The 16,141-nt window shown below is 40.6% G+C and overlaps 1 protein-coding gene across 1 annotated transcript in view; it reads left to right on the forward strand.

Annotated features, from left to right (window-relative positions):
* The window catches only part of atp9b (ATPase phospholipid transporting 9B), a 38,988-nt gene that overhangs the window by 9,895 nt on the left and 12,952 nt on the right, over positions 1–16,141 (forward strand). Inside the window, 12 exon segments of the mRNA XM_051068338.1 lie at positions 11–119; positions 769–827; positions 1,768–1,819; positions 3,156–3,250; positions 4,920–5,000; positions 6,483–6,558; positions 8,041–8,045; positions 8,094–8,165; positions 11,088–11,248; positions 11,440–11,582; positions 13,389–13,501; positions 15,618–15,869. Coding sequence (XP_050924295.1) covers positions 11–119; positions 769–827; positions 1,768–1,819; positions 3,156–3,250; positions 4,920–5,000; positions 6,483–6,558; positions 8,041–8,045; positions 8,094–8,165; positions 11,088–11,248; positions 11,440–11,582; positions 13,389–13,501; positions 15,618–15,869 — 1,218 coding nt within the window.

A 16,141-nucleotide genomic window follows, 5' to 3' on the forward strand; every position in this document is an offset into this window, starting at 1 on the left:
TGTCTCTCAGGCTTTTGTGTTAGCCGTTACAATGGTGCGAGAGGCTGTGGATGAAGTGCGACGCTACCAGCGGGACAAAGAGATGAACTCCCAACTCTACAGCAAGCTCACAGTGAGAGGTTAGTGAGGGGGCTGAGAGACATCTATCCACTCCTCCACCTGGTGCCAGTGACTGTTTGCTGACATTATGATAACGGATATTCCAGTGCATAGCCAAGCCGCTCCCCATGCAATTTAGAGACAGCACTTCACTGGATCTACACTCGTAATCTCTCAAGACTGTATGATCTAAGATCTGTCCCTGTGTTGAATGTGTGGTAATATCCCCCTGTGTGATATTTGTGACCATGGCTGAGGATGTAGCTTTCACAGCTCATGTGTGCTTGTTAGCACAGTAGAAGAAGAAGGAGAGTTGTAGCGGGATATTGAGGCAATATAATTGAGAGTGACCCTCTGTGCCATTGTTTTTGTCTGTGCCTCAGACCAGAGATGAAAACACAAGGGTATTACATTATCATGCTGGAGGTAATCAATCTGTTAGAAGGTGAGAGTAAAAGAAGAGCAATAGCAAAAAAAATGGGCTGTGGTTTCAAGAGTCAGCGTGATTTACTAAGGCCAGAAAATCAATACCTTCATTTCATTTCATCGCTGTTTAAAAATTCACAGCATATCTCAAAAATAAATAGTCTAATTTTAAGAAGAAGAATTTTCTTTATGATTGATGTTGACTTTCAAATTTTTCTTCATCCAACCTGTCTCCTTCTTTAGGTAAAATTCAAGTGAAGAGTTCAGACATACAAGTTGGAGACCTGATCATTGTCGAGAAGGTAAAACTTTCTGCAGATGTCTTTTGAATCCAGGGATCAGTTTTAGGCATTTCCTGCAACAAATGTTACCACCCTATATATTTATTTGTATGTGAATACCTGCTTGTGTGGCTCCAAGTTAATTTTTCTAATAAAAATAGTATCAGTTTATTAAAAAGGCAGTTTAGAATTTATTACCTACATTTTCCAGTCGCCTTAATCTTTGCCAAGTGCCATTAAAGGACAAAATATTTCTGAAGCAGCATGTTCTGATAAATCTGAATGAGGCTCTATTTTTAAACTTAAACACCTCTCTGTGCATTACTGGTATTAAAGTGTGCTGTGACTGCACTCCCTCTCATTCTAATGTGAGTTACTCAGCACAAAAAAGTGAATGGATGCAATGCAGAATCTTGTCACTTAAGAGTTACTACTGCAATACTTCACTGGCTCCTTGACGTTGAGCTCATATAGAGTATTCGCCTCTTCCACTAATTATTTTTGTAGAGGTTTTCAGCTTAATTTTGCTCTAGTCTTCATGTAATTGTATGATTTTTTGTATACATTTAGCATCTTTTTTCCATAGTTGACAAACTGTTTTAAAGTAGACAGACTGTATTTTAAATGACAGTCCACATGTGTTAATTACAGTTATGCTGTAGCTGTGACTGTGAAACGGATAATGCACTTTTGACACTATAAAACTCCCCCACTTAACCTGTTCAGCTTGTGGTCTTGGGTTTCAGCTCAGCCGACATGAAATCAAGCTGCTGCTGGAAAGTGGACAAGTTAAATTTCCATTACTGCGTTAGACAGACTTTAAAAAACTAATTCTCCTTCACCCTCTGGTCAAGGTATTGACCTTGTTTAATTATTCAGGAAGATTCAATGGGCTTTTGCCACAGTGCTCAATAACACACTGCCATTTGCACTCTTTTTGTTTTTTCTTTCCTTTTTGTAGAACCAGAGGATTCCTGCAGACATGATATTCCTGAGAACATCAGAGAAAAATGGTGAGCAGATGAAGTGTTGGTGTGATTCAGTGTGATGCAGGACAGTGCAGAAAAGATGTAAAGGGGTGAACAATATCTTACTAAACATTTGTAAATGATTCCAGTAGAGTTAATGATGGTCTAAGAATAACTGGACTGTCTTTTAAACAGACAGACAGCTGTACAGTTGAACTTTGTTTGCCCTGTGCCACTTAAACAAACTCTGTCAAGATCATTTGGGTGAGAAATGTGACTTTTCCCCGCACTTCCTGTCCTGACATCATCTGATCGAGGCTGCCTGTGATTCGTATGATTTATGTCACATTGTTCAAGTGACTGATGATGCAAATTCCAATTAATCAATGAGCTGCGTCAGATCCTGGCTCTTTCCTGGGGGGCATTCAGAGGAAATGTTCTGAGGACATCATTTCCATCAATCTTTGATGTGTCAATATGCTTGGCGGGGAGTTTGTTGATGTCTTTATGCCTCTAACACACTCACAAACATACATAAACACTGTCTCACACACATATAGAGTCATATACTTTGTCTTTCACTTACTCACTCACTCACACACATTACAGTAGTGTTATGTGAGGAGCTGAACTGCCATTGCAGCAGCAGGAGAGCATGAATCATCCTCTTTGTGTTAATGTTTTCCATCATAGTTAACCCTCCGAGGGATGGTTTATAGCTGCCCTTTACCCTCTCTGTCAAATAGTTGCTCTCATCCATCAGTTTCATATGTAATATTACCTCAGATCAATACAGGTCACGACTGCTCAACATTTATCGGACCTTGTGGTGTCCACATCAGCCACAGACTCTGTGCTACAGGCTCTGTATTAATGCACTGCATACGCCAGTTTATTATGGTAACATAACTAAATGTGTTCTCATTTTTAGGTATTATATAGTAGTATAGTAGTAAGTATTTAAGCCTGATATGCTGTATTTATCCTATTAATCCACACAAACTCCTACCAAATAGATTAAAACAATCTCACAGTTGTTAGCTCGACATTATGTAAACCTTTAAAAAATGCCAATATTTATTGCTGAATTTAATTGAAATATGAATGAAATCATGCAAAAACATCAGTAGTCTGTGTGAAACAGTGACACCAGCATAAAAACATTTTTTCCTTGATTTAAAGCGAGACAATAGAATGTATGAAAAAAGAAGAAATAACATGGTGTTCATCTTACAAGTGAATTCATTAGCAATAAAATGTACTCTGTTAATTCAGTAAGGCTGCTGAAGCCTTACTTGATCTGATCTGACCAGTAGCTTGTAGTGGCTAACATTAAGACACAGACACAACAATCTTAATAGCATCTCTGTCCTTTTTTCAGGTGCGTGTTTCATCAGAACAGATCAGCTGGACGGAGAAACAGACTGGAAACTGAAAGTCGCTGTTGGCTGCACACAGCGACTACCAGCAGTGGGGGTATGGATACATTACAATGTAGAGAATCTCTGGTAACAGACAAACCGACTGTGTATAAGCGAATGAGTGTTGTGTTATCACTAAAAGCATTGCTCATTAAATGAAGTTGTCTGTGCTGTGATGGAAACCTAATCACTGATGACGGACAGCAGGAACAATCTGGACCTGACAGCAGCTTCCGTTTAACTGGAGACGATACTCAACACTTAAGATTTAAGTTGAGTTGATGGGTTTTTTTTGTCGCCACTTAATGTGATCAGTGAATTAAAGTTTCAGCAAGTCATTTGATGAAAGAGCCATGGTATCTAGTTTGGGTTTCAAGGAACCTGAAGATAGCAAGAGTTGTTTTTGGTGTAGCCAGAATTTACCTCAGTTTATACCACAGAAAAGAGTTTGCTGGGGTTTTTGAGAGTTTCTCAAAAGGAGTCAAAATGAATAAGTTTGATGCACTTGTAAGATTGTTTTCACAACAACAACTTTAAGTATAACCTCATATTATTAGTCAGAATCCACTGATTGTGAATAATAAAGGACCAGGTCATAGCTATTTTTTGTACTGAGTAACAATTGATTCTAATATACTGCAATTTTACCATTTCTGCAAAATTCTGAGGTCCCTGGTAGAAACTGCTGAGAGTTTCTGCATCAGTTCCACCAATTAAACTTTATTCTGTGTCTGTGTTCATGGATCTGCTCTCAACTGCATATATCAGTGTAGTTAAAGGGGTCAAAACTCAAGCAACACCTGTAGTTAGGGGTGTAATGATCCTCCAAATCCACAGTTTGGTTCCCACACTGCTGAGGGTTATTATCCATCTATCTATGTGAGACCAGTCCCTCTCATCAGGGCGTATATGTTCACCAGCCGTGTTGCTATCTCTGAATGCCTCAGAGTCTCTGAGCCTTCGCCTGTAAAACGCCGGAGCAACACTACTCTCCACTGGGGTTTCAGTAAAATAATCTTCCCTGCTCCTCTTTAACCGCTCTGCCCATGTTCTCACCAGGAGAACACTATCTGAGCATGACTGAGGGCTGCCTGGTCGCTGCAGAGGCAACCTGCCTGCCTGCCTGAATAATTTAATGTTTACAATCAATTTTGTTCCACAGTTGGGGGGGCGGGCTGGTGTTGGGTGCTTGACAGGTCATAGGCTGCAGACTTACTTGTTGGGATAACTGAGAGAAACAAATGATTGAAGACTGATGGTTCATTTTGTATTAGTGTGTCTTCTAAGAGGTTGAGGATAATGTTCCAAACTGCCTCAACATGTTTATTTCATTTCTGTTGTCTTACTCATGATAATGAGTGTCCACTTCAATTCAGATTAAATTAATTGTGGCTTACATTTTTATCTTTTGACAAAAAAAATCTTAGCTTAAGGTCAATTTACTGGCTTTTTTCTGGAAGAATTGACTCCACTGTCTCACTGTTGAGACAATATTTCAAAAGCAAGTGGACCTTGGGTTAAGATTATTTAATTTAATTGAGCTGAATGAGCATAAATGTGCAGACTACAGATAAAATGGAAGTTTTCTGCTTAGAAGAAAATAATTCCTGTGTGGTAAAACAAGGGTAGTTTAGTTAAATGGGACTTTGTTTGAGTCTTTACAACAGTTTGTCAGGATTAAAGACTTTTATCTCCTCTGTTTCTGTCATGTCTCCTTGTCTCAGGACCTCTTCTCCATCAGCGCCTACGTCTACGCCCAGAAGCCTCAGCTGGATATCCACAGTTTCGAGGGGAACTTCACAAGGGTACAGTAGCTTGTTGACATATTTATAACCTGTAAAACAAATCTCAAACACATGCAGATTTTTCTATAGAAAGTGGATTGACATAGAAGATGTGTATCACTGCAATGTGTTGACAAGTGGCAACAATGAGAGCTTGTGTATCCATCCGGACCCGTTGTTATCTCCAGCAGGCATGCCCCTTACATCACAGGCAGGTTCTCGCAGCTCCATCCATCCCGTCTTACTTGTTGCTCAGTGATTTTTTTTTCTTCTTCTTTTTTTTTTATTAATAGCAGATTAGCACAGCCCCCACAGAGAGGAGAGCTCCAGTACAAAGAGAGGCTTTGTGGCCCGTCTTCACTCTTGGCCACACACCAGGCTTAGTGAGCGAGCACTTCCTCCGCTCATTCATCCTCCGCGGCCTTCCTTTGCATAGCGTGTGCTTTTAGTCTGAGCAGGATGGGAAAAAAAATGGGTTCCCACAGATCTGCAGCAAATGAACTTACCTATTTATGAGGGTTTCTTTTTTCCTGTTTTTTTTTTTTCTCAAGGCGGATATTGTGGCTTTGTTTCTGTGGTCTTTATTGAGACCCTCTGCAGTTATGAACACCGTAGTATGATGCCAATGTCAGAGCGGTCAAGCATTCTGCAAAGTGCCATTTATTTTTCATGCACCTCTTCCCATGTTTGAGTGGACTGACAGGATGTGGGTGCTTAGGTATCATAATTATCATATCAGGAAAGCTATTTGAGCCGAAACTGGAGCCTTGACTCTGCACTCCTGACTCCTGCCATTTTCAGCATTCGTCTTTATTTAAGCGAGAGGGGTAAAAAGGGAGGAGGGTGAAACAGGAGGCTCTCCAGGGGCTTATTTATCACTGAAATCTCATCTACGTGCACTCTATACTGTTTTTAAAAGGAGGCTCTATCGCCATGCCAAATCTAGTCAAAGTATTGATAAAGGGACTACTGTATCGCTACAGTCTGCACAACTGTGTCAGGTGCTTGTGAAAATTAATGGCACAGCAGAGCCTGGCCATTCTGGTCAGGCTGTGTAGTGTCTCATCTGAGCTCAGTTCCCTCTGTTCTTTCCAGCTAAAATATACACAGCTGATACACACCTGAAAACATTGCCCCATCACTTCCATATTATCAATTGAGACGTTACCGTCTGTCTTTTCTGATAATTAATGAAAGAGACTTAAGAATTTAATTCAGTCAAAAACTGACCAAAATTGGTTTCAGCTACAAATTTCTGATCCTGGTTTTGTTTTTCTTATCTGCTCCAGGGCTACACTGAACAATACTAATTAGAAGTTGGCTAATTGCAGAAATAAATTCATGAAGTTGAGGTATTCCCTCCAAGCAGATAGTCTCTCCTGTGCCACTTGGCAGTATTCATTGGCTCTAGTGTTTGAGAGTTTCAGAGACACACTGATAGTGCTGCTGTCACATTTTCAAAAGTCAAACCAACAGATAAACTTTTTTTTTTTCCTGCTACAGGAAGACGCAGACCCACAGATCCACGAGAGTCTGAGTATTGAGAACACTCTTTGGGCGAGCACAGTTGTTGCATCTGGTAAGTGAATTTAAAAAAATAAATTTCTGGTCCATTTTTATCTTGAAACAAGTCAGAGGGTTTTTCCAGATGATGCAGATGTGGCAGCCACAATGAGCAGACACTGGAGAATGACTGATTGTGTTTATGTTTGCTTCTTCAATTGTATGCAGACCATTCATGTCAGTCTGGTACTCACTGTTACATCCCACTGCTCCACCTAAAAAAGTAAAGAATATTAAAAAGCAGTGGGGTTGCCAGGAGTGTATGTAACCTTGGTGACGCTGGTTCAAGTCCAGAAAGAGGCCCTTGTTTAATGTTGCCCCCATCCACCTACTTGTAGTGGCACACAGCAGAGTAAACATGGATCAGAAGAGACAAATGTCTATTCAGATAAATGTAAAACAACGCTCTGCTGATCATTGTACGTTATGATTTAAGACATTCTTCTTGGTCTTGTAGTCAAGTTGTGTTGCACAAAGGATCCATGGCGTCAAACCTTGAAGGCCTTTGATTTGATACTGCTGCGTGCTTGTTTGTAGAACTCAGAGAAAACCCACAGTTGAGGTAATCCTCCCTCGCTTCGACTGAGCGATTCCCCACAGAAACGGTTGTGTCAGTTGAGAGTGTTTGTGACGCTCCCACTGATGGCCGCAGCATTGATTTGTGGTGTCACTCTCCCCTCTGGCCTGACCTTGACCAGAAGAACAAACACACACACACACATATACACACACACACACACGCTGTCTCTCACACAAAAAAGCCTGACTTAGACCCCTTACATCATCTCTGCTTGGGAATGTCATTGTCCCTCAGAAGCCTCTCCTTGACAGACACTTCACCGCCTCCACAGAGGCGTTCTGGGCACTTGAACTGGCCCGGATCACCGTGTATTCACTCTCTAATGGGCCCCAGTCCAGCTGTGACCAGAGAATTAGTTGCTCGCATATTCAAATTGAAGCCCCGCTGCATGCTGAGCCACACACCATTTGTCACATTGCTCAATATTTCTGAAGTTAGGAGTCAACGAGGGCAATTCATCACCTTCCTCCTCAGGTCCTGTGACCACTGGTTGCTTTTCTCTTTCTCCGTCTACACTTCACTTTCCTGGTTTTTGTTTTCTGCCCATTTTTAACTTTCTTGCCATTTTTATAGTTTGGGGATTTCATGGGCAGTTTTTAGGTTTATTAGTGCCTTTGCTCTCCCATTAAGCTCATTTAATATTAATGACTCATTAATCCTTTGTAATAAGGCCACCGTAATGAATTGGCAAATAAAGATGGAAGCATATTGATCAGGTTTTATGAGGTTCCATAGGGTGGCTGAAGGCCCTAAACGTATTAAACTCCTGTCTGTTGGCTTGAGTGGCAATGAGACAAAACTGCCTCAGCTCAGCCTTATTGTGTTTCCTCTCATGCAGTTCATCTTACTTGACCAAGATGAGTGTGTGCATGTATGTTTGTGTGTATGTGTGTGTGTGAGAGAGATGGTGGGGGTGAGGTTCAGTTAATGAGCAGCATTACTTTCTTTGCCTCTCTCCTTGGCAGGCACAGGTGATAGGGGTGGTGATCTACACAGGCAAAGAGACCAGAAGTGTACTGAACACGTCCTATGCCAAGAACAAGGTGAATACTTTTTGTGTTTCTGCAGGAAAGTCAGCAAGTTCTGTGATTTATTTGAGAGGCTTTGGTCACATATTCTTTAAATAAATGATGGGATTAGGAGGATGTCATGATGATATACAGTGATTTTTATTAGTGAGTAATCTGCTGATTCACTTCTCAATTAGTTAATAGTTTGGTGCATAAAATGTCTTGTTTTCTCCAACAGGCCAATACCCAACAATATTCTGTCGTCTGTCAAAAAAACAAACAAAGAAAAGCAGCAAACAGACGCAGTTTAGAAGCTGGAACTAAAAAAAAGACATGTGATCTATTACCAAAACAGTTAATGATTCATTTTTTAAAAATGTTTTTTTAGATTTACCTGGATATTCGGGGGGTGGGCATGGGGATTCTTGGTTTTCCATCCTGGACCAACCTAAGAAACCAAGATATTTTTCACATGTTGCCTGAAGCATTAACAAACTCAGAATTACTTAAGGTCCGTGAGGTGATGCCAGCATAAGCATAAGTGTTTTGTAAAAGCTTCAGAGGGTTAAATGCACACACACGTAACATCTGTTCCAAGCTCCCCCTCATGCCATCTTTTCTCCCCCTGCTTCTAATCACTAATCAATCACTATGGCAAGGTGGTTTTTTAACCTTGACTTTCTAGATAAAGTTGGACCTGTCAATGCTAAAGGTCAGTGCCAGTTGCTAATTAACCAAAAAGGAAATTAACTAACCGTGGATTTAAATGACATTTTCAGCAGAGAGTTAATCCTGCAGAATCCCCAGCGAGTGTTTCGTCCCCAGGTTGAGTAAATTGATGAAAATTTGAAGATTTTTACCTGGGAAGATGGTTGAGCTAGATAGACACAGGTCAACTGATAGAGGCGGGTATCAACAGGATCTCAAAGCCTGCGTTTTGGCTGCTGTGTATCTGCCATGCAGTGACTTTTACACACAAAGTTATCACCTACAGCTGTCTGCATCTCTAAAGCTCTCTGTGGCACAACACAGCCCCTTCTTGCTGCAGCACAGTTTTGACACCAGTGTCTTTTATTAAGAACGCTGATGTGGCCGGTCGAACGGCAGGGGCCCTGTGTTTTGTGTAAGCTCTCCAGCTGAGAGGAATTCAATATTTCAAGGAGATGATGTCAGAAGTGCCAATATGGAGACTGGAGATTGCAGGAGAAAGTCGATACAGTGCGGCTAAAGTCGCAAGAACGTTTTGGCCTCATATAATCTGTTGTGACACCAGGCAGGACAATGTCTGCACTTGATCAATCTGACAGGACGTGAGACACAGACTCACTCTTTGTCTCAGTATTGTTAGACAGACCTCTGTCTGAGCAAAGAGACAGAACAATGTCATTTGACAAGAGGCTGCTCTTCAATAAAGATTGTTTGTTTGAAGTACGTATCTAAGTCCCAGTACTGCACTCTCTTCACACATCTCTCAAACTCTCTTACTCTGAGAAAAAAAAGGGAAACTTAAAGTTGTTTACTAAGCTCTCAAAAATCAATTTCAGGTTATTTTCTTGACTTCCTCGATTTGCCAGTGTCACAAGCAGTACTCACTGACTGAAGTCCTGATATTCTCTGGGTTTAACTCATGAATATTCATGTCCCCGAGCTGCAATTCTTCATCAGATTTCACACACACATGCTAAAATACAAGCCACACAAGCAGATTGAATCATTCCTTTCACTTTTAATGGCTAGGAGATGAATGGAGTAAAATATGCACTTTTATTCATTGATAGCATCTTTAGGTTGAGGTAATTGAGTCCCTTTTTCCCCCCTTGACTGAATGAATAATGACTTCATCTGATCCCCGGCAAGGCCTGGAAAATTTAGACTAGCCATTGTTCAAGCAGAAGGGGATCCTTTGCTTTTCAGGCATGCACTGTGCTCTCTGTCTTAATTTTTCTTCATTTTAATCCACCCAAACCCCCTATTTTTCTCAATAGCTCAACCATGAACCATGTAGTGAGGCACTGGGGTGGGGAGACACCACCCTCTCATTCCCCTTACCCTTCCCTTCTCCACACTCTGCTACTGGGAGTTTTAACAGCAACTGATAAATCAGTCACACTGGTCTCCCGGCTCTCCCAGTCCTCAGGGGAATGGGCTTGGTGGGGGTTTAGGCAGTGGAGGAATTTTGCTGCTTTTTATATGTGCTTGCCCCCTCCCCTCCTTTTCAGAGCAGTTCCTTTATTTGAGGGAGGAGAGATGTTATGTTCTGCTGTTTTTGTAAGCGTGGTGCGTCAGATGAAAGCCCTCTGTGTACAGGGCTTTGCTGTGAGCGCTGCCAGAAAGGGGAAGGGCGCTTCTTTATTTGACATCTTTTTCCCACATGCTCCATTGGCTGGGAGATACACTCGAAAAATAAGACAACTCTGACCCCTTTTTTTGTCTCTTTTTTTCCAGAGAGCCATCTCAATATGGGAACTTTCTCTATTTTTGAAGCCTTTTGACTTTCTGTTGCATTCAAGGACAATACTTCAGCATGACATGTTTTTAGTTTACCACAAAATAGTGCCACCAATAAACTTATTTATGCCGCACACACACAGTTTGCATGATAAAAGCTTGCAGCTAAGAATGTCTTTCATTGGCTTTGTTTTTCTCCCTGTGAAGCATATTGTAAGGTTTTAGGAGCAGATGGGAAAGTTACAAAGAGACTTCTCTAAGATAAGTTGTCAAAAAAGGAAGAAGATGTTTATTTTTAATCCCCAGTCTGGACTTAATATCATAATCTTATGAATTGTCTAAGTGCTTTTCAGTGGAAACACAGCTGTCCTTGAGCTACTGAACGCATTAAAGTAATATATGCCCTCTTAGATTTTACCCAAATTATTTTTACAATTCACAAATCACAGCCCTAACCCGCTTTGCTGTATCCGCCTGTTATGACCTCTGACATCTTGTCCCCCAAAGGTCGGCCTGCTGGACTTGGAGCTGAACCGCCTCACTAAGGCTCTGTTCCTGGCCCAGGTGGTTCTGTCTATCGTCATGGTAGCGCTGCAGGGGTTTGTGGGTCCTTGGTTCCGCAACCTTTTCAGATTTGTCGTCCTTTTCTCTTACATCATCCCCATCAGGTACTTCACTGTGCTCTGGGATTCTCCTCACTCCTTCAAATGGAGCTGTTGTTTTGTGACCACAACGAAAAAGCACCTTTTTTTTTTTTTTTTTTTTTTTGATCATGTTTTTTTTTTTTTTTTTTTTTTTTTTATGCATCATCATGTTTGCTGTTAAGGATTACAGCTTTTCTTTTCCCTTCTATGTATAGCTTGCGTGTCAATCTGGACATGGGGAAGTCGGCGTACGGCTGGATGATCATGAAAGATGAAAACATCCCCGGCACTGTTGTGAGAACCAGCACCATCCCTGAAGAACTGGGCCGGCTGGTCTATCTGCTGACAGACAAGACAGGTAAGAGTGAAGAAGGGTTACATTTATACAAGATTGTTGGTACTTACAGCAACAAAACATAACTTTACTGAGCAACAGCAGCCTCTGCAGCCTTGAGTGGTTATTAATTTTGTTGGGCTCCAAGTCCGATTATCAATCGCTTGACTGGAGCTCTGACTGCGTAGTCCCACTCACTGAACTGAAACACAGCAGAACAATGTACATTACCCATGATCCCTGGCTTCTGGAACAGGAAGTGCTGTTGCTGTAACAAATATAGGCTGTGTATGTTCCACTTGATGGCACAATGACAGTGGCATCCTGAGAATGTGTATACTGAAGGTTTTATGTTAAATAGTAATTCTTTTGGAAGCCCTTCTGCTCCATCAGACACTACCCTTTTGTGTGGCACTCATTCAGTCCTTGATCACAGCTGTGTTAGCAAGCAGAGCTACAACATTAGAAGAAGTGGAACCTGATGTTCCACTGACATAATGTATTAAAAAAGAAGCACATGATAAAACTAAATAATGTAATAAACCAAATAAAATGCACAACAAATCATCACAACTTGCTGACTAGATGGTGAGTCAGTGGCACAGCACTGGAGAATACAGTTGTTCAGTTTTATACGTAGCCACATTATTCACTATATTACATTTAAATGAAGCCACTTTAATGCAGTTGATGATAAGTTTTAATTTCTGATGTAGTAAAGGAAAGAGCAGAGCCAAGGACTAAAGTTTCCAAAAATCTTAAGAATTTCTACGTGTTATTTACAATCCCCTTTCAACGACTCATTTCACTATCATGGCCTGATTCTCTAATAACAAATAGCTGCTCTTTACTAATGCTAGACAGTGTGTCAGAGTGATAAACTCCTGAGGTCGTCCTAACATGCTTCTTTGTCTTACCACGCTGATCTAGGTAGGAATAGATTAGCTTTAGAGCCAATTTATCCAGGTTGATAGTTAAAGCACATGGAAAGAAGAACAAACAATCAATCCATTAGAATTGGTTAACCCTGTGGCTCTAATGTTTTTTGGAAGTTAGATGCCCTCTAATCAGCTTTACACTCTATCAGCACACATCCTGGCAACCGGCATCCATTAAACAAAGCCATTGCCCCGTTTTCAAAGTTTTTTTTTTTTCTTTTAGCGTCTGAACATTCACTCAGTCTTTTTGTATGCAATGTTGTGTCTTGTCTGTTAGTTAGAGAGGACATGCAGTCCATATTGGTAATGAGATTAGGTCAATGAGAAGGCAGTCACAGCATCCTGCAGGTCCCATGATGCATTGTAGGCAGTCCTCTGAGGACAAATGCTGCGCTTTCTGTGAGTGTGTATGTGTCTGTGTGCTGTCAGAGATAAATGAATATCCTTTATTCTTTGCTATGAAGTGGAAGCAGTATGATTAAGACAAGATTTCTTTTTCTTAAACCTCTGAGCGGTTATTGTTTTACTTAATGTTTTATGTAGTTTCTCTTTAATGAGAAAGCATTAGAGATAAAACAAAAAGACTGCACTGAAATGAGGGGCTGAGTTAAAAAACTGAAATGTTATTCTCTCAGAATTTTACCAGTCTTTTCTCAGCCTGGTTAACAAATTAGCCATACCCACACATCTGCTGATATTGCAGATATATCGTATTGGTGTATAAGAATACGGTACAATAATAAGAAATTGCAGTACAAAAATGCCAAATTAACTCTGAGTTATAAGTTGTTTTTTCCAGCTGTAAAATATCCCACCTACTATGTATCATGGTCACAGTTCTTTAAAAAAATGAAGTGATGTATTTCCTTTATGATTTGTTGATTTGTTGCAGGAACCCTGACACAGAATGAAATGATCTTCAAGCGGCTGCACCTGGGAACAGTTTCCTATGGCACTGACACCATGGATGAGATACAGAGCCACATATTCCAGTCATATGCACAGGTGAGTTGTCCTGTTATCCAATATAAAATATGACTGAGGAAGGTGAGGTTTGTCACCTGGTACTCAGATGATTGAAGTCTTTAAAACCTATGAAACCCCTTCAGTTTGAATTGCCCTACACTGACAGATCGAGGGTTTTCAGTTAAGACCCTCAAACAAGACCATGTGGATAAACAAGACCACAAACCAGTGAGTTGTATGATATAAAATGTAGATGAACTATTATGTAACAATGGACAGAATTAGGCAAAGTAAAGCAAACTTGTCATTTTAAGTATGGACATTTGTGGATCTATTTAGATACAAATATGTCATGTTTTTCCTGCCTATTCCCACCTCTCCCTGTGGATCAGTTTAATCAATTTTTATATTTAGCTAAGGACAAGTTTTCCAGGAAAGAAAACCCATATTGTTCATTCATCATGCGGTGTCCCTGAGCGACTCCCTGTACTGTAAGTAAGTGTTTTCCTCACTGGGTGGCTCAGATCTGGCTCCAGTCTTGACAGAATGATATTGTTCGCTTTCAGCCAGCTCTGAAACAGCTGGTCGACACTGAAACCATCTGCCCCACACCCTTATGAGTAATCTCAGCTAATGAAAAATGACTAGTCTTTTTAGCGCTGCACAGCCGAAGCAGGGCAGAGCAACGATGTCTCTGTCCAGCTGATATGTGCTATACTATAGTGTTTTCATGCTGTGCTGTCAAAGTGAAATGAAAGATTACAAATTAGATTTAGTTGGTTATTGGAGCACACATAAAGGTTTTATTTAAATCTTAACATTTGCACACTTGTGAGCTAGATTATTGCCATTATTGATTAAGTGAGTCTGTCATTTTTATGATCAGTCAATTAATCTTATTGTCAATTAATCTTATTGTCAATTAATGTTATAGTCTTCAAATTTGTTGTTTAATCCAAACAACAGCACAAAACTAAAAAATATTCCACTTACATTGATATAAAACAGAGAAATCAGCAAATTCTCACATTTAAGAGACCAGAAATGGCAAATGTCTTGCACTTTTCCTTAATTAATTACCTAAAGAAGGAATTGATTATGAATCGTTGACAATCAATTTAATTGACTGATCTTTTTAGCACTTGTATTATCTTTTATTTGATTCATTAGAATAAAAATAAAACCATTAGAAGAAGAATTAATAACAAATAAAATGGTAATGGTTCCGTCAAGTGGCCGTGGCAAGACTGTATACTGTACATCCTCCACGTAATAATTCTGCTACTTCATGCATATTTTTTACATGGTAGTATATATCCAAGTATTTAAAAAGCTTAATATACAACAGCTTTTTCTGTCTAATAAAGCAACATTCAGTTGCTCCTCTCATGTGTACACTGCACTACATTTGTCAGACAAAATGACCTAATGATCTCTCCATAGATCACTCTGTCGCTCTTGATGAAGGTTGTCATCTTGTGTCCTCAGCGTACTCCCCCGTCGCCCTTCCTTCCGTGCCTGGCAGGATTGAAGGTTAATAATAAGCCAAAAATCAAATGCTTCAGTAGAGCGCGTCGCCCCTGTCAAACGCAGCTGGCACAGTGGGCCGTCTGCCTGCTCGCAAGTCACCACCCAGTTAAATTGATGGTCGATGTCAAAGCAGCGGAACACATAAAAGGCCCTCAAACCAGATATGACACGATAAAGACAGTGATACACCACTTCCCCACACTGTGTCATTTAGCTTGAAAAGGAGTGTCAGAGTGAATGGGCTGCAACCGTGGGATTACATCTAGCAGTCTATCACGTGCAGGGATCCTGTAGTTGGGAAATAACTGGAGAGGGGCCATGATTTGAAACACAATTTCTATGTGTGAAGAGGTTTTGTGATATATTTTAGATTCAGATTTAAGAGACGTGAATAAATTTGGTTTGTGAAGTTAAATTTGTAGGGATAGATTATTGAAATGTTAGCTGTTAATCATCAATAAAGCTTATCTATATTTACTACAAAACTCTCACAAATAATTAGGATTTTAAACTGTTACTAGATAATTCATCAGTCATAAATATATGGGGCTACAACAGCACAGCGTTTTTAAAGTCACAGCGCATTTATAGAACCCAGTGCTCACATTATCTGTTTCTATTTCAGGTGACCTCCCAGCCTTCCAGTAGCAGCACCAGCGGCGCAACCCCATCACGGAAGACCCAGACGTCCGGTCCGAAGGTTCGTAAAAGTGTCAGCAGTCGCATCCACGAGGCTGTGAAGGCCATCGCCTTGTGCCACAACGTCACGCCCGTCTACGAGTCCCACACCGGAGTCAACGGAGAGACTGAGTCCGCCGAGGCCGACCAGGACTTCAGTGACGATAACCGCACCTACCAGGCCTCCAGCCCTGATGAGGTAGATACGAGATACAGTGAACATTTTTTTTAGCAGCCAAACTATGAGCTACACTCAACCAAACCTGAATTTCAGCATTCTGGTGAATGACCTGCAGAGGAACATGTTATTGTGTCTACATCTATAAATAAGCTGGAAGGGAAATTTTGCTTTTTACTTGATATGTGACAACAGATCTAGTAGGTTTTTTTTTAGCCTTAGTGTTTTTCTGTAATGCTTTCAGACAAGAGAGACAAACTATAAACAACCAGAACCCATACAGAGGTCACACC

This window comes from Lates calcarifer, linkage group LG3 (assembly GCF_001640805.2).
Source record: "Lates calcarifer isolate ASB-BC8 linkage group LG3, TLL_Latcal_v3, whole genome shotgun sequence".
NCBI lineage: Eukaryota > Metazoa > Chordata > Actinopteri > Centropomidae > Lates > Lates calcarifer.